Source organism: Erpetoichthys calabaricus, chromosome 18 (genome assembly GCF_900747795.2).
Source record: "Erpetoichthys calabaricus chromosome 18, fErpCal1.3, whole genome shotgun sequence".
NCBI classification, from domain to species: Eukaryota; Metazoa; Chordata; class Cladistia; order Polypteriformes; family Polypteridae; genus Erpetoichthys; species Erpetoichthys calabaricus.
The window spans coordinates 12,258,035-12,281,579 of record NC_041411.2 but is presented as its reverse complement, the minus strand read 5'-3'; the positions used below and the strand labels follow the sequence as shown (position 1 = coordinate 12,281,579).

The window sequence follows — 23,545 nt, the reverse complement described above, 5'->3', positions numbered from 1 at the left end:
CTGTATCTTAACACACTTTAGGCCTCTCAAATGGCGTACCGTCCTACTAGAAGCATCCACTGGAAAAAAAGGAAGATGCATAGCCAGCAGCAGTGTTTAGGTGTGCTATGGCATTCAAAGGATCCCCCCCAATCCTATGAATGCCATAGCACACCTAAACACTGCTGCTGGCTATGCGTCTTCCTTTTTTTCCAGTGGATGCTTCTAGTAGGACGGTACGCCATTTAACAAAGCACACATCATCTCAAGTTGGCTGCACAAACCTGGCCATGACTTGGGGTGCAGTGAATGTTAGGCCGGACTCCATGATGATGTTGAGTCTTTAGAGGAAATCAGCGGCACTTAAAAGAATTGAGGCTGTTCTGGAGGAGGAGGTCCAACCTGTTAAGAGGATTGGTGGGCCTAATAAAGTGGCCACAGAGTGTCCTGTCGTTTTCTGACCTGCTTAATCGAGACCAGGGACACGGGGAGTGGGAGCCGAAGCCTGTCAAGAAAGGGTGCCAGGTGACTACAACAGGCCAATGTGACGTCACCATTTCACCCAAACTGCATGTCTGTGGACTGTGGGAGGAAACTCCTGCAGACACGCTAAGAACACGCAAACTACCGCACAGGACCTGGAGCGTGAACCCTGGCCTGCCATTGTGCCACCGTGCTGCCCACCATAGAGGGTACACTGTAAATAGTAACCAGTACATCATGGGTGCCATTATGTTGTTTTTGCCGTTTCTTTTATACTCTGAAGAGTTCCTAAACGCTAAACAGCAGCTTTGTTTTGTTTTCTCAGTGGGTTTTCCTGCCAGATCCTGATCAGCGCTCTCAGCTTGTCCTGCCTCCTCCTGTCCACGTGGACTACAGAGCTGCGTGTTTTTGTCATCGGAATCTCATTGAGATTGGCTACGTGTGCTCAGTCTGTTTATCCAGTAAGTTCCCTCATCATTTTAAAATGTAATCGTTTAACAAGGGAAGGACAATTGACACTCGTCGCACAATTTTGTGTTCTTTCACACCGGTGTAATCTGGTTCAAAGTTGTGTGTGGGGTGGCTGGATTGAGCCTGGCTTTGTGGGAGTCAGCCTATTGCAGGGTCCAGTCTCTGTCCCTCTCACACACACACACACACACACACACGCGTGTGCCAGTGTGAACCCGTCTTTAGGATCTGTGAGAAAACCTGGGGACCCCAAAGTGGAGAACAAGTAAACTCCACACACAGGCCACAGGACCCTTGAAGAAGCATTCCTAAACACTGCTGTCTCCCTTAATGTTTAATTTGCTTTAATGGGATTGATGAGTTAACAGTAGTGGTGGTCCGGCTCTTGTTTTTAACATTTCTTTCTCTCTCTTTTTTCTTTTTAATATGAAGTTTTCTGCAACTTCAGCCCCATCTGCACAACATGCGAGTGGGTATCATCCTCTACATTTTTCCTTTTTTTTTTATATCATTTCGACCTGAAGAACGCTTGAATTCCTCTCTGACTTGAATGGGTGTTTTATTTTTACTTCTAGGACTGCTTTCAAGATCGCTCTACCACCCGTCCTGAAAGCAAAGAAGAAGAAGCCAAAGCTGGGGACGTGACAGTGAGGTAGTGATGGCCGACACTGAAGGCAGGGACACGTCTGACGCCTGCCTGAATTTTTAATTGTTTTCCTGTAAGATCTGATATTTAGTTATATGTTAAATAAAGTTTTATGTTTTGTAAAAAAAAAAAAAAAGGGGGAAGTCATCTATTTCAGGAAATCTACAAGACTATTTATTATTGAATACTGTACACTGGTCAACAAGCATTTTGCTACTGGGATTCTTTCACATTGGGCAGCATGGTGGTGCATTGGTAGCGCTGTGGCCTCGCAGTTAGGAGACCTGGGTTCACTTCCCGGGTCCTCCCTGTGTGGAGTTTGCATGTTCTCCCCATGTCTGTGTGGGTTTCCTCCCACAATCCAAAAACATGCAGGTTACGTGCATTGGCGATTCTAAATTGTCCCTAGTGTGTGCTTGGGGTGTGGGGTGTGTGTGTGTGCTCTGTGGTACCCGGGGTTTGTTTCCTGTTAGAAGACAGTAGAACATAAGAAATCTGACCAACGAGAGGAAGCCATTCAGCCCATTAAGCCTGTTTGTTTATCTAATAACTAAGCTGTCCAAATCCTTCATTCAGATCCATCTTAATGTTTCTCAAGGTTCCTGCTTCATGTCCATGTCTTAGTAGTTTGTTTGTAAGGAAGTGCTTCCTGGCTTTGTCCTAATCGCCACTGGTGCTCTTGAGTATGTGGGTCACCATTAAGTGGAACGAATTCTACTGGATCTACTTCATCAATGTCTCTGAGGATTTTAAATACTGGGACTAAGTCCTCACATGTGAGACTAATGAGGTTTAACTCTCTGAGCCTGTTACAGTAGGGCATGTCCTTGAGTTCCATGATGCACTTGGTTGCTCTCCTCCATGCTGATTCAAGTACATCTTTTTTTGTAGTGTGGTGGTCAGAAATACACACAGTACTTCAGATGTGGTCCTACTAGTGAAGTATATCTCTCTGGGACAAGACGTGACTTTGTGCTAAAAGATTTAACTGCGCCTAGGGCCGGAAATAAAAGACAAAGTAGAACGTCGTAAAGCAGCTCCGTGTATGACTTTATTTTTTCTACGTTTTTTCTATTTCACTGTTAACTCCTACCCCTTTCTTTTATTACTCTTTAATTTAATATTTTCTTTTATCAGTATGCTGCTGCTGGAGTATGTGAATGTCCCCTTGGGATTATAATAAAGTATCTATCTAAAGAATTCAAAAACGTTGGCACCATACACACGCAGAGCATGTTACAGATAATTAAAGTACTAAAATTCGAAAGTCTCAGAAAAAATGATAGTAAAGATAGCATTAGCGCAAACAAACGTAAATTATTACTCGGTGAAATAAAGGAAAAGCAAAATGAGATTGAATATATTGTTCAGATTTAAACTTTAAGTCGGAGACTTTTAGATCGTCTAAATCGTGCTGCCATCAGGGAAAAGTAGTGTTTCTTCCCAATGAAGAGGTGCATCTGCGAGAATTAAAAGATTTAAAACTGAGAAATTTGAAATCGTTAAATTGACTAATACAAATGGGTCTAAACCGTATACGAGTATGTCCATTAGTGTTATCATTGAGCTCTGAATCAGCAGCATCAGTACAGAAAATAAACAAGCGGGGATCTACATTCAGTCAGAACAGACAACAAGCAGTCCTGTAGACCCCGGCCCACCTCTTCCTGGGCACTAATTTTGTTTTTTTCATTGTTTATGAAGCATACCTTACTAGCCGTGTACAGTATACGGACCAAACCAACATGAGCTGAAGTTTCCAGGGGGCAGGAACAGAAGTGCTGCGCACAATGTGTTACATCATAACTGAGCCGATAAGACATCATCTATCCTGCTTGTTTTGTCGCCGGCGTCTGATGGTCGCGCGTCGAGATATAATGTGAGCGTTTTTTCTTTATTACGGAATTTAAATTAGAAGTTCGGGTGTGTCTTTTATTTTTGACGACAATACATTATAACCAGTCCTATTTTATTGACTTTACATGTTATTATTATTGTTGTTGTAAAGGCCATTTGCACTCTAGCCAGTGTTTGTGGTCCACGCCGAGACACGTACAGCCTGAACTGAGCAAGACAGCAGTTTAAACATAGTTAAAAAGCGACACACTTTGATCGCACACACACAACCCTTAGCCACAAAAATAACACGAATGCGTTTTTGGGACTTTGGTTTGGAGTGGCTGGTGGCGCAGCGGTTGTGCCTGGCGCCTCACCCCATCAAGTCCTCGCTGCCCGTCCGCCCCTTTGCGGTTCTTGCACCACCCGACGACGTGCGGGTTACGTTAACATGGTTACGCCACTTGTGTTTGTCGCGCTACTGCTGTCTTCTTCTAGGCATGCCAGTCAGATTGGACTGCCCCACTGTACATGACGGTCTACCGTCGAGTTGTGCCTGCCACCTGTGTTGGTCTCTGTGACCCCTGGCCATGCTGTGCTGCCCGCTCGCTACTGTCCTCGGCGCCCTCATCACTCGACTCCATTTCCCTGCCCTGCGATGTCCTGACGGCTGTTACTGTTTAAGCTGTTCCAGTAGTTCACGAAGTCTCCAGATCATCAATCGTGTTGAGTGACCAGACACACGCAAGTGCCGTTATTGCTGGACGGGGTCTTTATTTTTACAAACTGCGGTCTTTCGGCCGAGTCGCATGTTCATGTCTGGAAGTGATGAGAGCGACAGATTTGAAATGCGCTATATAATATATGGTAAATACAGTATAGAGGTACAAAGGGCACTATATAATAAATACAATGGATTAAATCCAAGATTGTTGATAGATATGAAAGACACTCTATGATAAATACAAGGAGACATGCACAACAGTGCAGGTGTCCATTATATAGTGCCTTTCATATCTAGGGGCATGATGTAATGGACACATGCAGTGTTCAGCGATCCCAGAAGTGAATTTGTGAAGTCGCTTCCCGGTGGTGTTCTCCCTGTTAAATTCCACCATAAAATAAACTGCACATTTTTTTATTGTCTTTAATGCGTTTGTTCATTTTGGGATTTTATTTCTTTTAACCCTTAAATCACTCTATGACCTATTAATTGTGCATTCAGTGCTGGTCTTCCTCGTTCTCTTGAGTTTAGTTTCAGATGATTGTCGTTGAAGTTGTGGACTCCCAGAGACCCCTTTGAATTGAGGGTGGGTGAGTGAGTCCTGGTGGGCTTGGCACTTAGCGCCGATACAGTGTTGTCATAGCTGCTTGAGTACAGAGTTTCATTTCAGCTGTTGGACTGTTTGACTTTGGTCTCCTAAATCGTTCTCTTCTCCCATGCAGGGCGTCCAAGGCATCTCGGAAACAAAAGAAAATCCTGCGCTATGTGGAGGAAGGCAGCCTCTTGAAGCTCAAGTCGTACCTGCGTAAGCACAAACACGTCGACCTCAACTTCTCCACGGGACGTAAAGGCCGCAGCCTCCTGCATTTAGCCTGTTCTCTGGGCGACGACGCAGTCTTGATGCTACTGATTAAAAGGGGCGCCGATCCACTGAGCAGAGACCAGAGGGGTGACACCCCATTACACGTGGCTGCAAACAGGGCACTGCGGCATGGCAAGAGAGGTGGGCCTGTAGTTTGTATCGTCCATCTGCCCTTCTGCTTATCATTTACATTGTGTCTTTTATTGTGCCGTACATTTATTTCAATGATGATTATTGCACTCCCCTGCTATGATTATATTACATGCAGTGAACTTCCATTTCCCACCGCCAGTTCTCATGATGCAGGCCGTCCCTTTTCTGTGTCCTCTGTGTTTGTCTCCCCATGCCGTTCGTTTCATTTGCTTCAGCAGTATTCTGCACTGTGCAAGTTTCTCATTCCAGTATGGGGTCTGCATTTCAAAACAGTTTCTACAATACAATGGCAGTCTCCTTTTCTCATTCTTTTGGTGTTTTGCTTCTCCCTTTCCACCCCATCTCCAGATTATGATGATTTTGTTGTTCCTCTGAAGAAAATCTGCCCAGCAGCCATGGAGACCCCCAATCTTGCTGGAGTAACACCTCAGGATATTTTGCAGTGGATGCAGGCAGACCAGGTCAGTATGGCAAAGAGCAGTGTCACCTGCTTTACATAGCGCTTTATTCGATAGGTGTCACTTTTTAAAATGTGTACAGGGTGGCAGACTGCAAAGTTGATTGCTTAATTGACGCACAGCGTGACACACTTCACAAACCATAAGTGACCCATTTGCACTTTGACACCCTCTACATGCTAATTAAACATTATTACAATATGGAACTCCACACAAGCTTTGAGTTTGTGCCACCTCCCTATGGACGTCGTCATCCACACTGACAGTTGGATTCTAGAAAGTTGATTCATTTCATCTGGACAGAGTTCTTTTCCAGGGAGATATGTTACATCATGTCATCCAAGTGATGTCCTCAGTCTCAGTTGACTGCAGGTTTCTCCAACCTTATAAACAATACCTTTGCGTAATGACCAAAACTAGCACCACTGACTAACAATGGGCCGTGTGATCAATGATAAGCAAATTGTCCATTGATCAATGGCCATGAATACCAGTCACAGAGAGCTGGGAAATGGCTGCAATCACCGCATTGTAAGATGGTGAGAGATGTACTCTTAGGCCCCCTCCTCGGTTCAGAGATGGTTGTTCCTTTTTCATGTAAATGGCCTCCTTGACTCCTCGCTCAAACCAGCGTTCCTCCCTGTCCAGGATGTGTACATCTTCATCACTGAAAGAGTGACCACTGTCCTGTAGGTATAAATAGAGTCCTGGCCTGACGAGGTGGCTCTTCTGTGTTGTGCCATCCGCTTTGCCAGTGGTTGTTTGGTTTCCCCGATGTATAATTCATGGCAATCCTCTTGGCACTTAACTGCGTAAACTATATTACTCTGTCTGTTCCGGGGCACTCGATCCTTGGGGTGGACCAATTTTTGCCGTAGCGTGTTTTGGGGTTTGAAAGCCACCGAGACCTGCTGTTTTGAAAAAATGCGACTCAGCTGTTGTGATACTCCTGACACATAAGGGATCACCAAAGCTTTTCGCTTAGGCAGCGCTTGTCCTTCCTCTCTCCTGGATTGCTCAGGGGTGTTGAACTTCAGTCCTGAAGGGCCGCAGTGGCTGCAGGTTTTCATTCTAACCATCTTCTTCATCAGTGACCAGTTGTTTGCTGCTAATTACCTTCTTTTGCCTTTGTTTTAATTAACTTGACTCAAGCCCCTTAGTTGTTTCTTTTTCCTTAATTAAGAGCCAAATAATAATGAGACACAAAACAAGCTGCCACATCACCAGCTAACCACATTATCTGAACATAAAGAAAGGTGAGGGTCTCAGTAAGGTTGATCTCCGAGGTCACCAAAACATTTTGACGCCGTTGTTAGAAAAAACAGAAAATCAACAGTTTTGGAAATCTCTGCTGTGGCAGAATGAGAGCAGCAATGAGCCGTGGAATTAAATGATGGGTTTAATTAACAAGAAGAATTGGCTTCTCATTAAGGAACTGGTTGGAGTGAAATTGGTTGGAGTTTGATATTCCAGTTCGGCTGGTCATCTGTTGGCTCGTTTCACATCTCATTTCTGTTTGGCTGCCATTTAATGAAGAAATGAATTAATGCAGAGGACTGAATCGTTAAGATCAGCGCGGAGTTAATTAGCTGTGAAAACTGGACACTGATTAGGAAAAGGGTTAGAGTGAAAACCTGCAGCCCACTAGGCCTGGAGTTCGACACCCGTGGCTTAGAGCGTGCTTTAGGTGTCTTCCCTGCTAGTCCAGCTGGAATAACCACATTTTCTCAGGGCCTTTTTGATATGATGTTCTTCTGCTTCCCTGGCCGCTGTGTCTGTGGGTGTGTGGTGTTTGCTGTGTGTTGTAGAGTCCTGCTGACACCTGTTTTGTGCTCTAGTGGATGGTGAGTGTGTTAGTCAGTGGTGCTAGTTGCGGTTATTATGCAAAGGTACTGTTTATAAGGTTGGAAAAACCTGCAGTCAGCTGAGACTGAGGACGTCACTTGGATGACATGATGTAACGTATCTCCCTGGAAAGGAACTATGTCCAGATGAACTGAATCAACTTACTAGAATTTCCTTACCTGGATTATTGAGCATTCATCGAGACTGACAATTGGATGTTGTTTGGTTGTCCGCTGTTCTTAGCTGGAGTTAAGACATCTTCTCATTCTGCTCCCCCAAGGCAGATTGTCACAGTCGGTTTCAGGGTCTGCTACTGATCAGCTGTTTCAGTGCTCTCCTGCAGAACAGCACACAGACCACCACCACCTCTGGCAGCCTTGTGCACACAGTTGAACACTGGGACAGTGTGACTTGACTTTACAATGTAAAGACGTTGGTTCACGTCCTTTCTTCTTTTTTAACCATTTTATATTTTTAATTTCTAAACATTCCTAGGATGATTAACAGATTCCTATTTATTTCAGACATTAACCTTAAACGGAGAAAAACTCCCAGGCAGGGATCCTGAAAGAGAGTGGCGTGAGAAACTTTTGGGAGAGTGCGAGGAAGAACTTTTTGAGACCTTTGGGCAGTATGACCGTAAGTTATTATGATTTACGTGTTTTTGTCATGATTACAGAGAGCAGATCAGATTTTTTTTTTAAAGATCTACATCCCATAATAGTGACAACACATTGCTAGTATTCAGGGGGGGGTCCCTGTTTGAGAAACAGTGATGAGCACTACAATGGCCACTTTGAATGGCTGCCCCAAGTGAAGTCAAGTTGGGGAGCATGCACTGGTACAGCGTGTTGCCACACCCACTACACGACGAAACAACTCGGGATCCTGGTTGGCAACCCCCCAGGCAGATGCGCTGTCCAGTCCCACCCTCCAGAAATGACCCTCTATCTGCCACAGCCAGGTGTTATGTGATCGACCCCTTGGCCTGGTCCAGCCACTCGGGTCGCCAACAATGAGGATCTTACGAGCCGGATCACCCTTGGGGAAACACGCCACATGGCCGTAGTGTCGTAACTGACGCTCCCTCACAATGCAGGTCATGTGCCTCATTCGGGACTCCGTGAGCAACACAAAGTCAAACTAATGGTACCCAAGGATTTTCCGGAGAGACACAGTACCAAAGGAGTCCAGTCTTTGTCTCAGGTCACTGGATAGCGTCCATGTCTCGCAACCATATAGCAAGACAGGAAGCACCGGGACTCTAAAGACTTGGACCTTCGTCCTTTTGTATAGATATATGGAGCGCCACACACCCCTTTCCAGCGACATCATGACCCCCCATGCTCTCCCAATCCGTCTACCGACTTCATAGGAAGAGTCACCAGAGACATGAATGTCACTGCCAAGGTAAGTAAACCTCTTGACAAGTTTAGACTTGAGGCCCAATTATTTTCCCATGCTCCACCACTCCAACCATGTCATCAGTGGGATTATGTGTGCCTTATCACCCAGTCAACTCCACTTTTTGCTCCACGTTACCCAACCCACCTCTGCCTTCTTTGCCCGGGTTTCTTAAACTTTGGTACTGCAACAGTGCATGTGTCACTTATTTACTATTCAATAACAAGGCCTTAACAAACACTTCTTTAGGTCTTCATAAGACTTAGAAAGTATCAGTAAAGTGTTTATTCATCTCTGCAGTGTGACCTGCTAACAAAATTTCACTTTGGAGTGGTTTAACTGAGACACATTTCTCTTGACATATTTAGTTTTAGTCTTGTGAATCCTTCATATTAGCAAGTAATTGTACCAGCACGTCAATACGCCACGCAGCACAGAGATGAATTAACTATCTACTGATGTTTTTATAAGTCTCATGAAGTCCAAAAGAAGCCCATGTGCATTTTTTAAACTGCAGTACAATACAATTTATTTTTGTATAGCCCAAAATCACACAAGAAGTGCCGCAATGGGCTTTTAACAGGCCCTGCCTCTTGACAGCCCCCCAGCCTTGACTAAGAAGACAAGGAAAAACTCCCAAAAAAAAAACTTGTAGGGAAAAATGGTAGAAACTTTGGGAAAGGCAGTTCAAAGAGAGACCCCTTACCAGGTAGGTTGGGCGTGCAGTGGGTGTCAAAAAGAAGGGGGTCAATACAATACAGTACACAGAACAAATTCTCAATACAGTATAAAAATAAAACTTTTACAAGTACAGAGCAGAATTTAACAGTAGATGATATCACATAATATGATTTGTTACCAACATTTTTTTTAACTCACAACCCAATGTTGCCCATTTTAGCATTTTTGAGACCCATTCCTTTACAATCATCAGAACATCAGGGATGGCAGTTTCCCTTTCAAGGTTCATGAATGACAATCCTAGCCAGGGAGGAATGGAGTCCCACTCTGAGAACTGCCCACGATTGTCATGGGGCGGGTTGTCCCGTTGTGCTGTTTCTCTTCATATCCTTATGTTGTCACCTTTTGAGGGTTGCAAATTTTATTGCTTAATCAACACATGCCAATCCACCGTGACACACTTCACAAACCACATATTACCCTTTCCCATGAAATACAACGGTGACCTGCAACCCATAGTTTAAGAAACCCTGTTCTAGGCCTCACCACGTGACACCAGTTCCCTTAGGTTGGCTGTAATGTTACCTGGTTGTTCATATTTTAGTCTTTGTCTGCCATATTTTATTTCCAAAAGGCTGGTAACTTAAATCCTTATGATACAAAGATATCTTGTATTCATCTTCTCCTTTTTATTTTCTTTCCATCAACAGGTGATTTTTCACAGGACTATCCTGAACCGGAGACCTTTGATCAGTGGGCCAACAGAATAAGGCAAGAATATGGCCACAAGCGGGCAGAAAGCAAAAAGAGCACATGGCAGTCTGGCTCCGGAAAGCGAGCCGGCTCCAGTAAAATGGAGACGGACGCAGAGTTGCAAAGTCGGAGGGCATTTCAGGCAAAGCTGGAAGCCGATCACATGGCTTATTTAGCTCTTGCGACAAGAAAAGAAACAGAGTTACTGCAAAGCAGGAAGGAGCGATACCAGGAGAAGTGTGCTGCCTCATTCCAAGGAGATTCGAATTCTACGCTCGGGTACACAGATATTCCTTGGCCTTCTCCTCGTGGATCTGTTCAGGAGATGGTGAATGTGATCATTTATGGAGTGAATCGAGAAGATAAGGCCGCTTTTCGGAAATTCCTTAGGCTACAGCAGGCTCTCTGGCACCCAGACAAGTTTATCCAGCGGTGTGGTTCACGACTGAAGGAAGAAGAGCGGACGCAAATCCTGAACACTGTGACAGCCCTCTCGCAGGAGCTAAACAGACTCGCCGAAAGCTCCAAGTGATCCCAGGGCTGGGCCTGCAATATCGATGTGCTCTTTGTTTCCTTAGTCTTGAAGGAAATTTAACAGACTGTTAAACTGGGCAATATTTATAGTAATTGCAACTTATCTCTGTTAATTAGTTGTTTGCCCATACTTCTCAGTTTTAATTTATTTTTTTGTATAATGTTTTAAAAAATTTATTTACTACTTGAAGCAGTTCTTGGTGATCTTCTTTATTAACAGATTAGCCATACTGGTAACTCCTCTTGATGATTTAAATCCTGTCCTGACCTTTTTTTTTTTATGATAAGTCATTAAGTTTCATATCCACTATACGGACCCTGCTATTGACCTTACTCCTGATGCATGCTGGGATAGACTCGTGTTCTCCACGACCCTGTTTGGAATAAGTGGGTTTTGAAAATGGATGGATGCATTTTATAAGGGGTTAACTTTTTCTATGCAAGGCTGGACATTGTAGGGGTCACTGGGGTGGTGCCTTGATTACATGCGAAATGGGGGTGCCACAGAACAAATGGCACTGACACCTGATTGCAAGGTAGAGGGGAACAGTTGACAGAATGGCTAGCTAGAATAAGAGAGTACAGGCCTCACCGCAGCACCAGCGCAGGAGACCAATGATCATGATGAGAGAAGAAAAGAGAATGAACTCTGTTGTAGTTGTCATATATTTAGAGAAAATGGCGTGCAGGGGTCACCCTGTTGTTTTTCATGTTATTTCTACTTCCTTTCTGCTGGTCTAAAAATACCATAAGAGATTCTCACACCATGATGCCCCGTTTGTTCACTACTGGCTGTCTGTGTGGCAGGACTCACAGAAGGACTGTTGTTAATGCCACCCTATAGACTTGGGTAAGCAAGGGTCAAGGCTTGGGGTCTATAGGCAGCACACATTTCATGTTGGGGAACCTGTATGTCCCTTTTATGGCTTGTCTTCATCACCAGAGAATATCTGGCACCACGCAAACATGTAAGGTGACCCACATCTTCAAATTAGGCGAGCAGTGCTGGCAGAAATTCTCTAACAATGAGACCAACTTAAAGAGAAAAATTAAAGATGGTCGCAGAGTGCACATCCCTCACAGATTTGCACAGTAACCATACATTTTACCTGGGATAGACCGGCACCCAGTTGGTAGCGCTGCTGCCTCGCAGTTGGGAGAGCTGGGGACCTGGGTTCACTTCCAGGGTCCTCCCTGCGTGGAGTTTGCATGTTCTCCCCGTGTCTGCGTGGGTTTCCTCCCACAGTCCAAAGACATGCAGGTTAGGTGGATTGGCGATTCTAAATTGGCCCTAGTGTGTGCTTGGTGTATGGGTGTGTTTGTGTGTGTCCTGCGGTGGGTTGGCACCCTGCCCGGGATTGGTTCCTGGCTTGTGCCGTGTTGGCTGGGATTGGCTCCAGCAGACCCCCGTGACCCTGTGTTTGGATTCAACGGGTTGGATAGACTGGTACCCTGTCCAGGGATTGTCCCGGCTGCTCTCCCAATGCTCCAGAATAGGCACCAGCTTCTTCACAACCCTGCTCAGGATAAGATGGTTTGAAATTGGTGGGTACATAAAACATTGGATTTATATACAGTAGTCCCTTTACTCCATCTTCTCCTCCTGCCTTTGCACAGCCAGGCTGCTTCCTTAATTTCTTCCTTTTCTTTTTTATCCCCACTACCATGTAAAGGCCGCACAAGTATCTGTAGGTTTTTGCACTGTAGCTGGAGTCTTATTCCTTACCTTGTAAATAAGCTGAAATAAAAAAAAATTAAATAGAAGACAATTGGTATAAGAACGGTCTGGATTGCATGCAAACTATTTTACTGTCCTGCTACATGGCCCATTTGTCAGTGTCTCATGACTTGCATCCAGTTCTGTACTTTACATTCGTGTACACCACCATACTAAATGGTCATTTATTTCACTATTGGGAGTCTGTGCACACCCATAGCAGCTGGCCCATTCTACATTTTTTTACCCTTCGGACAATAACATGACTATGCACGTTTATCATAGAATCCACGACAATGGAGTGGGCTTCAGTTTAGAGTGGCACAGCAGTCAGAGTTGGAGTCTCATGGATCTAGCATCCTAGGTTCGAATCCTGTTTGTGTGAACTTTGCATGTTCTCCCAATGTCTTCTGGGGCTTTCCTTTTTTTTCTCTCCTGCATCTCAAAAGATATCAGTGTCGGGTAAATTGATGGCGTGTGCACAAATTTTACTTCTGAGGGCCTCGTGCCCGGTCCAGGGTTGGTGTCTACCTTGTGCACAATGCCATTGGGACACACTCTGGCTCCCTGCTACCATGAACTGGATAAGTGGGGTTGTGAACAAAGTTTTACCCCTAGGACCATCTACTGTTTAATTCCCTTTCAATGTAAAGCACATTTAAATTTACTTAATGTCCACTCACTTTGCCTTTTTGAATATCTCTAATTAAACACTCCATACTTGTAAGCTCTTTGCCCCATAATATCATACAGTACTGAAATAAAATATAAAAATCGTTCAGCAGCATTTTCACACGTATTGCCAAACATTTGTTCTTCGCCATTTCACACTAAAAATAAATGATCTCAAATTTCTAGTTTTCCGAGCGTAGCCACCGATTCTACTTAATTCTGTCATTTGAAATAGATTGTTTAATGGCTGTACACATTCTCATTTGGTCCGCGACTTTTGGTTCCTTTAGTATTAGGCTAGTATATTACGTGCCCTAAAGGTTTCATTTACTCCCGCGCTTCCCTTAACCTTTTCAGTTCTGTCCTTCTCCGCGTTCTTCGTTTATATGGACGGTAAAATGCAAACGTGCGCTCACTGTGGCACTCGCATTCCCAGCATGCTCTACGAGTGAGCGGGCACTCAAACTCCCAGCATGCGCTGCCAATCAACGGGTACTCGTATTCCCAGCACGCTTTGCGAATGAACTGGCGTATGACGGTGACGCCTTTCGTTGCCATGGGGTTTTCACATACAGTGCGAATGCGTTCTTAATCTGTAAAACATACTGAATGCACTATACATATTAAAATATATATATTTCATGTGATAAACATGGTCATGCGACGTCGTTGTCTAGCGCTGTTTACGCATTTGTAATATTTTTCTTTTGTTTTTTATACGAGCGGATCGCTGCCATGAACAGAGAACTTTCAATTTTTTTACTGGCATTTTTTTCGATTTCCCTGCCATCACTCAATATATTCGCTGAAGGAAGTGCGGGTAAGTATTTTGTAATTATTACAATTCTTCCTGGGTATTTAAGCGTATTTTCTTAATGGTAACATTTAGCGTACATCGAATTTTACTGTCTCCTGTTATATTTTGTTAACACGCGCAATACGACCCCTTTCTTGTTAAATATTATGTACGTGCACGCAAGAAGTTATAGAACTGTTTCTTTTTTCTTTGGATATCCGCACACTTTTTGTGAATAAGGTGCCCACGTATTATCTACGGTGAATTGCTGTCTCTCAGTTTCTGCCTTTTCGTAAATACCATGTTAATCCCTAATATTATCTTGTTCTTCACATTGTTTTAGGACCCATTTTGCACAAAAGAAAAATTAAAGACGGTTTTGTGTGATTAGTTTTAACACTGCATAGTTTATGTCGCTGTTAGAGTTATGAGTTTACTGTATGCTGCATCTAATTGACTCCACTCGAGTTCTTCAGGTCAGGTCAGGTTGGGGAGCAGGCACTGGTGCAGTACGTCGTCACACCCACCACACGGCGAATCGGCTCGGGATCCTGGTTAGCAACTCCCCAGGCAGACACGCGGCCCAGTCCCACCCTCTGGAAATGACCCTCCATCTGTGGCAGCCAGGTGTTAACGTGGGCGTCCCCTGTGAGCTGCTCACCCTCTGGGAATCACACCACCTGGCCGTAGTACCATAACTGACACTCCCTCACATTGTAGGTAATGTGCCTCACTTGGGACTCCATAAGTATCTGCTCATTCAACACAAAGTCAAACCAGAAGTAACCAAGGATTTTTCCAGAGAGACCCAGTAACCAAAGGAGTCCAGTCTGCGTCTCAGGTCACTGGATAGCATCCATGTCTCCCAACCATATAGCAAGACAGGAAGCACCAGGACTCTAAAGACTTGGACCTTCGTCCTTTCGCATCGATATCAGGAGCACCACACACCCCTTTCCAGCGACCTCATGACCCCCCATGCTCTCTCAATCCTTCTACTGATTTCAGAGACATGAATGTCACTGCCGTGGTAAGTAAACCTCTCAACGAGGTCGACACTCTCTCCGCAAACAGATACACTGCTGATGGCTGTGCCCAAGGGGTCATTAAAGGCCTGGATCTTTGGTTTTAATCAGGATGCTCACAAGCCCAGACACTCAGACTCCTCGCTCAGTCTCTCAATTGCCCCGATCAGAGCCTCCATTGACTCCACAATGATCACAGCAAAGTCAAGATCTGTGAATGCCCACAGCCACTGGACCCCACGACCCTGCTGAACACTCAGTCCATGCAAGCACTGAACAGAGTAGGAGTTCTTCTGCCCCTCTTTATTCATTCCATCAAGTAGCCAAAAAATCTGCCTGATTATAATTTGTCATTTGTATCTCAGTATCACGTTTCATCCACAGTCGTTCCCTTCATCTTTTGTCAAACCAGCTTAAAGCAATTCTGGGTGTAAAGATGTCATGACTGACAGTATATGGTAGTGCCAAGCACATGGCAGGAAACCTCCACAGAAGTGTTCTGGTCACACACACCCGGCCCCACTTGTGTTTTCTAAGTACTGCTGTATCCAGAGTCGGCTCTAGCACTTTTGCTGCCCCAGGTGAAGCTCTAAGTGGCGCCCACGGCACACCCTTTGCTTTGAGTAGAATCATCCCTGCCAGACCTGTGCATTGAAACCCAGAGACACAAAAGAGGAGCAAGAACTGGGGACCGCGAAGTGCAGAGGTCTCAGATACAAAACAGTGAATTTACAATTTGAGAATGTCAGTGGGGGCGGCGTGTCTCAGAAAAATACACTTTTGAGGGGTGCCATTACAGAAAACTAGTGCAAATGAGGTTGTGTTATTTATTTATTTATCGCATTTAATGCTTTTTTATTTGCATAACGATGTTATCATTTAAGCTACAATTACACACCCTCTAAATGTCTATTTAAACCTCGATCCTAACAAGTACTTTTTGGTGATGGTGACCACCTAGTTTTATAGCTTTACCAAAGCAGCTCCATAACACATGCGTGTCATTTAAAAATAATAAAATAAATTGACAAACTTCATATAATTATAAAATTAAACGAAACTGGGAGTGTTTTCTTATCTTCTTAGAGAGTCATGGCTGGGGTGGGTGGCTGTCAAAAATTAGGGCCTGTTAAAGCCCACTGATGCATTTTGGCAATGCAAGAGATACATTGTTGTAATGATTATCTTTGAACCAGTAACTTGCCGTGAATACACTTGACTTGAGCATTCCCAGTTTTCAGACTCTTTCTCTGTATGTTTAGCATTCGTTTGCTCAGAGGTTGATTTGCTTGCTGCTTCCTGAGCAGCTCTTCTTTTCTCCACCTTAGTGGCCCGCTTCGTCTCTTTTTTCGTCAGCATCTTTTCACTTTAAAACTGATTAAGTCAGTGTTTGTGTTGCAATTACTTAATACGATATCTGTAATTTTTCATTTAACCTGACACTTAAGTCTTCAATCTGCTGCAAGAATGATTTAAGATATGAAGAGGTAGGGGAAGTGACGGCAAAGGTGGTAGGGATGAGAACGGCGCCTGTACACGTGCCGCACTGCTGAGAATTGATTGTACAATAAAATAAAAATACAAAGAGGAATAACATTGGAAGTCAATCATCCCCCCGAAAGCGGCTAGTAGACGTCACGTTGTATTTGTGTACCAAATTTCAGGTCAATACGTCAAACGGTTTGCGAGCTACAGGTGATTTAAAATCCTGGACAGACATACGGCCAGCCACGGTAGCGTATTGTATATAAAGATAGGAATCTTTACCCATGATTCCTGTGTATCCACTGTATCTTGGTGTATGCAAATGGGCCAGCGTCACTATCCAATCAATGCACAGCCTCCAGAGTTTTTCCAGTAAGAGACAAGACAATGGAGAACTGCTTCAGCGTGTCAGGAGTGAATCTCATAGATGGTGGTGGTGCTGACCTTTACGTTATATTTTTAATTTGCTCACACCATTCAGATTTTCGGAATGAAGTGTAAATAAACGTTTGCTTTTTGTTGGAAGTCAAGTAAGCCCATCATCTGGACCCGAGGTTACAAATGAGAAGTTCTTTTATGTTTTTAACATGGCATAACCAGAGGACTAACTTGGCATTTCTTCTCTTTGTGGCCAGTGTTTCAGCCTCCTTTTATTGTCGCTTCTCAACCCACCGTGGTCTCTGTGCTGTCTGGCAATGTGGCGGGGGTCACGTTCACGGTGACAGTTGCTGCACCTTCATTAAGCACAGGTATGCAGGAATTTATGACTATTAATTCTAAATGTTTTATATTGTTGGGGTCATATTTCAAATGTTTACCATATCTTAAATAAATGTCATATGTAAGGTTCATGACTTTCTCTTTAGTGATGAGATATAGCTAGATTCTGTTGTACTTAATGTGATTTCTCCTCTCCATGCTTATGTAGGACATCCATAGAAAAACACAAGAATGTAAGAAATTTGACAAAAACCAGAGGAGACCTTGCATTTGTTTAGCTAATAGCCAAGCTGCCCAAGCTGCTCAAAATATTACAGAAAAAGCTGTCATTAAAGTTATTTTTATATTTATGAATATCACGTCTCTTATACAGTATGTTTTCAAAACTGCATTTGCTGTATTTTCGTATTACTTCATATTATATTCCATCCATCCATTATCCAACCTGCTATATTCTAACTACAGGGCGCGGGGGGTCTGCTGGAGCCAATCCCAGCCAACACAGGGTGCAAGGCAGGAACCAAACCCTGAGGAGGGTGCCAGCCCACCGCAGGGCACACTCACGCACACACACACACACACACTCATACACTAGGGACAATTTAGGATCACCAATTCTCCTAACCTGCATATCTTTGGACTGTGGGACAACACACAGACACGGGGAGGACGTGCAAACTCCATGCACAGAGGACCTGGGAAGCGAACCTGGGTCTCCTAACTGCGCCACCTCATTCAGGTCCAGGTTTCTGCTTCAAGCCCACGTCTCGGTGGTTTGTTCCCGATTCCTACAACTCTTCACATAAAGAAGTGCTTCCTGGCTTCACTATTAAACTCACATTCCACTCATTTCTGGTGTCCTCCAGTCTGTGATTCCCCCTTAAGCTGAAAGAATTCTTCTTGGTGTTCCTCATCACATAATGTTGGCCTCAGTGACTTACTTGACACTCAGCAGATGTTGCTGCTCTTCTTTTTGTTTCCACCATATCATTTGGTTTTGTGATCAAGTGGCTGTAATACACACACACCCCACACAGGTCACTTGGCTGAGAATTCTGCTGGATCTTCTTTATCAAGGCCTTTGAGGATTTTAAATACCGGGATTACGTTCCCGAGAGGTTTAATTCTCTGAGTCTGTCACATTAGGCTGTGTCCTTAAGTCCCATCATGCACTTGGTTGCTCTCCTCTGCACAGCCTCAAGTGCTGCAATGTCTTTTCTTGTACTGTGGTGACCAGAGCTGCACACAGGACTCCAGATGCGGTCTCACCTGTACATTATATAGTTGGAGTGTAACATTCCTTGACTTTTATTTAACAGAAGCGTTTTCCTCAGATGCCTGTGTTCTGGTTTAGTTTGAGGCAAACTGGGAAAAAACGAATCCTTGCTACTCTTCCTCTGAGTAACCGGACAACCAATATCTTTGCATTACTTAATAATAAAATATTATCAGTTGCCGATACTTCAAGCTCAATTCTCCGCTCCAGACAACAACATCTGGTGCCGAGGCCATCAAGAGCAGGATGACAGGTTCACTAATCAATGAAAAACACACGGGCAGTCATCAGAAGAACAGTCTGAATAGCAAGTGGAGGATATGGCAGTGACAAGAAGAGCACATTAGTCTTATAGATGCTGCTGGATGCTCAGTGCTGGTGCCAAAAGAATCCACTCATCAATACCAAGCATGGCTACCTGCACAGGTCAGTGCCTTGTCATTGGGAAGTTCACCAGCCTAAAGAGCACATCAAGGTGGAGAATATGCATGACATGGTTATGAATAGTGATCACGTGATTTGGAGTCAACCAACCATAAGAAAAGCAGGAGGTAATGTCTACTCCTCGGCATAGCCATTGCAGATCACACAACCGTCTCAGTCGAAAACTCTGCAAATCTAAAAACCTCAAGACTTAGATTTTACATATGTGGAACACAAAAGTCTCGTCATTCTGGTCGCACCTGGGAACTGCTCGACGGGGTCTCCAAAAAACACCTTGAGGAACTGCCAGGTAAAGTGAGTGCTGCTTAGGTGCAGATGATCACCCTCCTTGGAAAGGCCCCATCAATGCTGCAGAGTCCTGACCATCTAGAAGACTTACCTGGTGAAAAGCAAACGGCACAAGCTGAGAGAAAAAATAATAATAAAAGTGTATTTATGTGTACATTGAGTGCTTTATGTGATTGCCAATTACCTCAAACCATACGCAAACCAGATACTAGTAAGATGCTTCTAGAATAATAGCAATAAGAGCATCAAATATTAATTAAAGGTTTGAGATTAGCTACAAGTATGCTAAACTACTAACTGTGTCTTTTACAGATGATGATGAGGTGATTGATTTTTATTTTTGTTAACCAGATGGAAACAGAGGAGGAGAAAATAAAAACTCCAGAAAGCAAAATCCTGGAGAAAAGTAAACCTCTGGGGACCCACAGCTGTCAGTCGGCTGAGGCTTCTAAAGTCAATAATGTTGTCTGAGTGAAGACGTGTGAAGGAACACACCAACATGGAGCCTCAGGGGATCTTGAGCTTGTACATGCGCTACATGATGGTTTATATCTTCACAGGTCAGATGCCAGCCCCTTCATGTGCACAGAGCAGCCCGGTGCACTGGCAAGTGACAAGTGAACTGAGCGGAGACCAGGTAAGGCTTTTTAGATCTTTTTTTTTATTGCATTTGAATCATCAGTTGCAGGCTCTGACTTCTATCCCGGTTTGCTCCCTGCCTATTAGAGCTTCATGAAGGTCACTGTCCACTTGACTCAGTCTCTTCAGCTCTGTGATGCCAACTCCTCTCAGACCAATTGCTGTTTGCAGCCGTTGTGTGTCGTCGAAAGTGTGCAGGTTACTGCGTGTCTTGGTGGCGCCGTAGTGGCGGTTTTGCTGGTTCAAGCGGAAATCTTTGCTCTTTCCTCTTCAAATATGGTGATTTCAGGTAGGCTACTGCTGCACCAACCCAAATCTGCTCTCCTCGATTTGAGAATACTGTGGTATAGAAATACAAATGTCACTTGTTTGGGAACTTTAGATGATTCGTACTCCTATCCTGCTAATGCAGTACAGCTTTATAGGGAACATTCTAGTGGCTCAGCATATCTTGGAGGCATCAAGTACAAGGCAGGAGCCTCACGTCTATCACTGGGGACACTCGCTACAATTCAGAGGCAATGACACGGCAAAGGTGCAAACTGCAGACACAGCCTGCGGTTGGCCTGGGCTTTCAAATCGGGTACCTAAGGTTTCAGGCAGCATCTGGTATTTTTGTGCAAGTTGTTATGTGTCTCAATGCATTGCTTACAGGATTTATTTATATTTTTTGCTTTGTGCCCTCCTCCACCCTAACCTATTGTCTATTTGGGGAGGAGCGAAAGCTTTAGATTTGTCATAAATTTCGATCTCCGGTTTGCAACAGATCTCGACATTTTAGGGTCCCCTGATCCTGAAAACATGATATCTCCATGACTCCATGTGGACAGTCTACAGCTAAAACGGCTGGGCTAATAAAAACCAAACTCGAAACTTGAGCCTGTTATGAGATGACGATGTGCTGATTAGTCTTTGAGTCAACAGAAAGAGGCACTCTAGAGCGGTGATTCCCAACGTGGGCCGCACGCCCCACTGGGGGGCAATTTGATTTTTTAGTGGGGCATTTCCAGAATTTAGTTACGTTAAACAGTTTATAAAATGAAAAAACAGAAATTCACTGTTAAAATTGTTTATTTTTTTCTATCATTTTTTTATTTTTATTTTTACAGAGACATTTATATATTTTTATAAACATAGAAGGGATGTGAAGAATCCTTTAATTAATGATTTTACAACCAAATTGGGTTTTTCTACTTCGTTTTTACCATTAAAATAATGTGAATTGTAACAATGATTAGAAACTTTTGCAATATAACAAAAATATAAAATGATCAAAATATTACAGAAAAAGCTGTCATTAAAGTTATTTTTATATTTATGAATATCACGTTTATGTGTTTTCAAAACTGCATTTGCTGTATTTTCATATTTCTTCATATTATATTCCATCCATCCATTATCCAACCCGCTATATCCTAACTACAGGGTCACGGTGGTCTGCTGGAGCCAATCCCAGCCAACACAGGGCACAAGGCAGGAAACAAACCCTGAGGAGGGTGCCAGCCCACCGCAGGGCACACACACTCATACACTAGGGACAATTTAGGATCATCAATGCACCTACCCTGCATGTCTTTGGACTGTGGGACAACACAAAGACAGATAGATAGATACTTTATTAATCCCAAGGGGAAATTCACAAAGACATGGGGAGGACGTGCAAACTCCATGCAGGGAAGACCTGGGAAGCGAACCTGGGTCTCCTAACTGCGCCACCGTGCCGCCCTCATATTATATATATATATATTTTTTTTAACAATTTCTTAGTGATTTTTTTGTCAGTACTTCAACTCTCCTTTCCCTCATTTGTTTCCATGTTCTTTGGAAACTCATTTAGACCAAATTAATGACATTACGTGAGTAGGAGTTCACTTTTTGAATAGTTAATAATAAGAATAAGGTATACGTTACAGTGGGGGATATCATGGTTTTACAGAGGCCTAGGTGGGGCATGGCCAAAAAAAGGTTGGGAAGCACTGCTCTAGAGGAACCCTCAAAAACTGTAATTCTGCCATTAATTATGAATTCTTCAATCAATTACTATTGTAATGACCTATTTTATGATAAGAAAGATTAGCATCAGGGCAGTAAATAATTACTGAAGTGTTATTGAATAGTTTGAGTAATAGCCTACTGACCTTCACGTCAACATTTGTTTTTCTTCAAAAGCAGTTTATTGCTATTTTATCAAGTTGTGGGGTGCAGATTTTGAGACATCTGTACACTGTTTATAGCACTGAATTGTGCAAATGTAAGTTGGACTACAGATTTTATATTTTTCATAGCTATGTTGTCAACTGAACTTATTTTATTTTAATTATTAATACTGTTGTTGATTAGTGAATACTTTAAAAGTTATGAGAAATAGTTCTGCTCTTCTTTGCACTGCTCCCTGATGACTCCAGCAATCTCCCAGCTGCTGTCCTTGTGGGGTCTGCACACTCTCCTGCTGTGGGCTTCTCTCCAGTTATGTGGTTTAATTTCACATCCCCAAAGACGTGGACCTCAGGGTAATCTAAACTGTTGAGATGGGCTCCAGAGACCCCACAACCCTAAATTCATTTAATTAGGCTTGAGAAAGTTTCAGATTTTAAAATTTTGGAATTAAAAAAAAACGATGACAAAAATCCACCCCCTTTCACTACTAAATGCATGCCAGCTTTGCTATTTTCTGAGTCTGAGTAATCTGCTGTTTTGTATATAATAATGTTTTTGTTGATAATGTGCAGGAAATGCAACGGTGATCCCTAACCAAGTCTACCAGCCTCTTGGCTCTTGTCCTTGTAACTTAACAGCTGGGGCCTGTGACATCCGCTGCTGCTGTGATCAGGTATTTGAAGTATTTGACCTTGTGTAGGCTTCAGGCCTCAAACTCATTTCGTACTACTAAAACATATCAACCTAAAATAAAATCCAAAAAGAAAAAAAGCATTACATCTAATTGTTCATTTACAGCAAGCTGACATTTTCCATTTTGACAACACATTCTGTTTTCACCATTAACAAATACAGCTTCCTTAGTGATGTCATTTTCCTAACTCGTGCTCTTCAGGTAGACATTGATCTAACAATGTAAACGTAATGCTAGCATATTGTTGAAAGTTCTGAGTATCTGATCATCTTCTTGTTTGATGCCATGCGTTTCCGTCTAGTTGTCATGTTTGCTTTGATGCCTGTGATCCACTGTGTTTGCTTGCTGCTCACTTGCTGTATACAGTATTGAGGATTAGTTCTTGCTTGGCTATTTGCTTCACTATATTATCTTCTACTGTTTCTTTATTCTTTCTTTCTCACTTTTAACACCTTGATTTGCTTAATGCTCAGCAGATGTTGCTGCTCTTCCTCCATGCCATTATAATAGTTTTCAGTTTAATTTACGATCTCTTAGCTGTAAACACTCGGGCACAGGTCACATCACTGTCCTTTATGCATGTTTGATGTAGTCTGAATTCCGATGATAAATAATTTTAAAATAAGATGTTGTTTTTATAAGGCAGAGAAGGTAGTGTAATGAGCCTTTTAAGTTAAGAAAGGGTTGGGTGTCAAAACAAAAGGCTACATGTAAACAACATTAAACTTACAGCTGTTTTCACATGTATGATCTCACACTTAGTTATGAATTCTGAACATGTCACTGATCTTTTCAAATGTTAG

The 23,545-nt window shown here is 43.3% G+C and overlaps 3 protein-coding genes and 1 long non-coding RNA gene across 4 annotated transcripts in view; 3 read left to right on the top strand and 1 right to left on the bottom strand.

Annotated features, from left to right (window-relative positions):
• gtf2h3 (general transcription factor IIH, polypeptide 3) overlaps window positions 1-1,715 on the top strand; it is a 20,400-nt gene extending 18,685 nt beyond the window's left edge. Inside the window, exons 11-13 of the mRNA XM_028824657.2 lie at window positions 788-923; window positions 1,366-1,402; window positions 1,509-1,715. Of these exons, the coding sequence (XP_028680490.1) occupies window positions 788-923; window positions 1,366-1,402; window positions 1,509-1,578 (243 nt within the window). The 3' untranslated portion in view covers window positions 1,579-1,715. The remainder of the gene's footprint in view (window positions 1-787; window positions 924-1,365; window positions 1,403-1,508) is intronic.
• Window positions 1,716-3,352: 1,637 nt separating this feature from the next.
• On the top strand, window positions 3,353-10,957 carry nfkbil1 (nuclear factor of kappa light polypeptide gene enhancer in B-cells inhibitor-like 1). The gene is made up of 5 exons (XM_028825001.2): window positions 3,353-3,458; window positions 4,862-5,142; window positions 5,503-5,615; window positions 7,982-8,096; window positions 10,253-10,957. The coding sequence occupies exons 1-5, from the start codon at window positions 3,370-3,372 to the stop codon at window positions 10,825-10,827; spliced, it is 1,173 nt and encodes a 390-aa protein (XP_028680834.2). The 5' UTR covers window positions 3,353-3,369; the 3' UTR covers window positions 10,828-10,957.
• Window positions 10,958-13,735: 2,778 nt separating this feature from the next.
• tctn2 (tectonic family member 2) overlaps window positions 13,736-23,545 on the top strand; it is a 30,176-nt gene continuing 20,366 nt past the window's right edge. The window contains exons 1-5 of the mRNA XM_028825223.2: window positions 13,736-14,038; window positions 17,160-17,273; window positions 19,813-19,889; window positions 19,979-20,180; window positions 22,621-22,721. Coding sequence (XP_028681056.1) covers window positions 13,954-14,038; window positions 17,160-17,273; window positions 19,813-19,889; window positions 19,979-20,180; window positions 22,621-22,721 — 579 coding nt within the window. The 5' untranslated portion in view covers window positions 13,736-13,953. The remainder of the gene's footprint in view (window positions 14,039-17,159; window positions 17,274-19,812; window positions 19,890-19,978; window positions 20,181-22,620; window positions 22,722-23,545) is intronic.
• On the bottom strand, window positions 17,407-18,108 carry LOC127526318 (uncharacterized). The gene is made up of 2 exons (XR_007933942.1): window positions 17,975-18,108; window positions 17,407-17,546 (listed from the first exon to the last, which is right to left on the bottom strand). It is a non-coding gene; the product is annotated as an uncharacterized LOC127526318 (long non-coding RNA).

Excerpts from the sequence above, each read along its gene's own strand:
- nfkbil1 (XM_028825001.2), top strand. The coding sequence starts at position 3,370 with ATGTGTTACATCATAACTGAGCCGATAAGACATCATCTATCCTGCTTG. Across the intron at positions 5,616-7,981 it reads AGTGGATGCAGGCAGACCAG|ACATTAACCTTAAACGGAGA; the intron begins GTCAGTATGGCA and ends TATTTATTTCAG. Across the intron at positions 8,097-10,252 it reads GACCTTTGGGCAGTATGACC|GTGATTTTTCACAGGACTAT; the intron begins GTAAGTTATTAT and ends TTCCATCAACAG.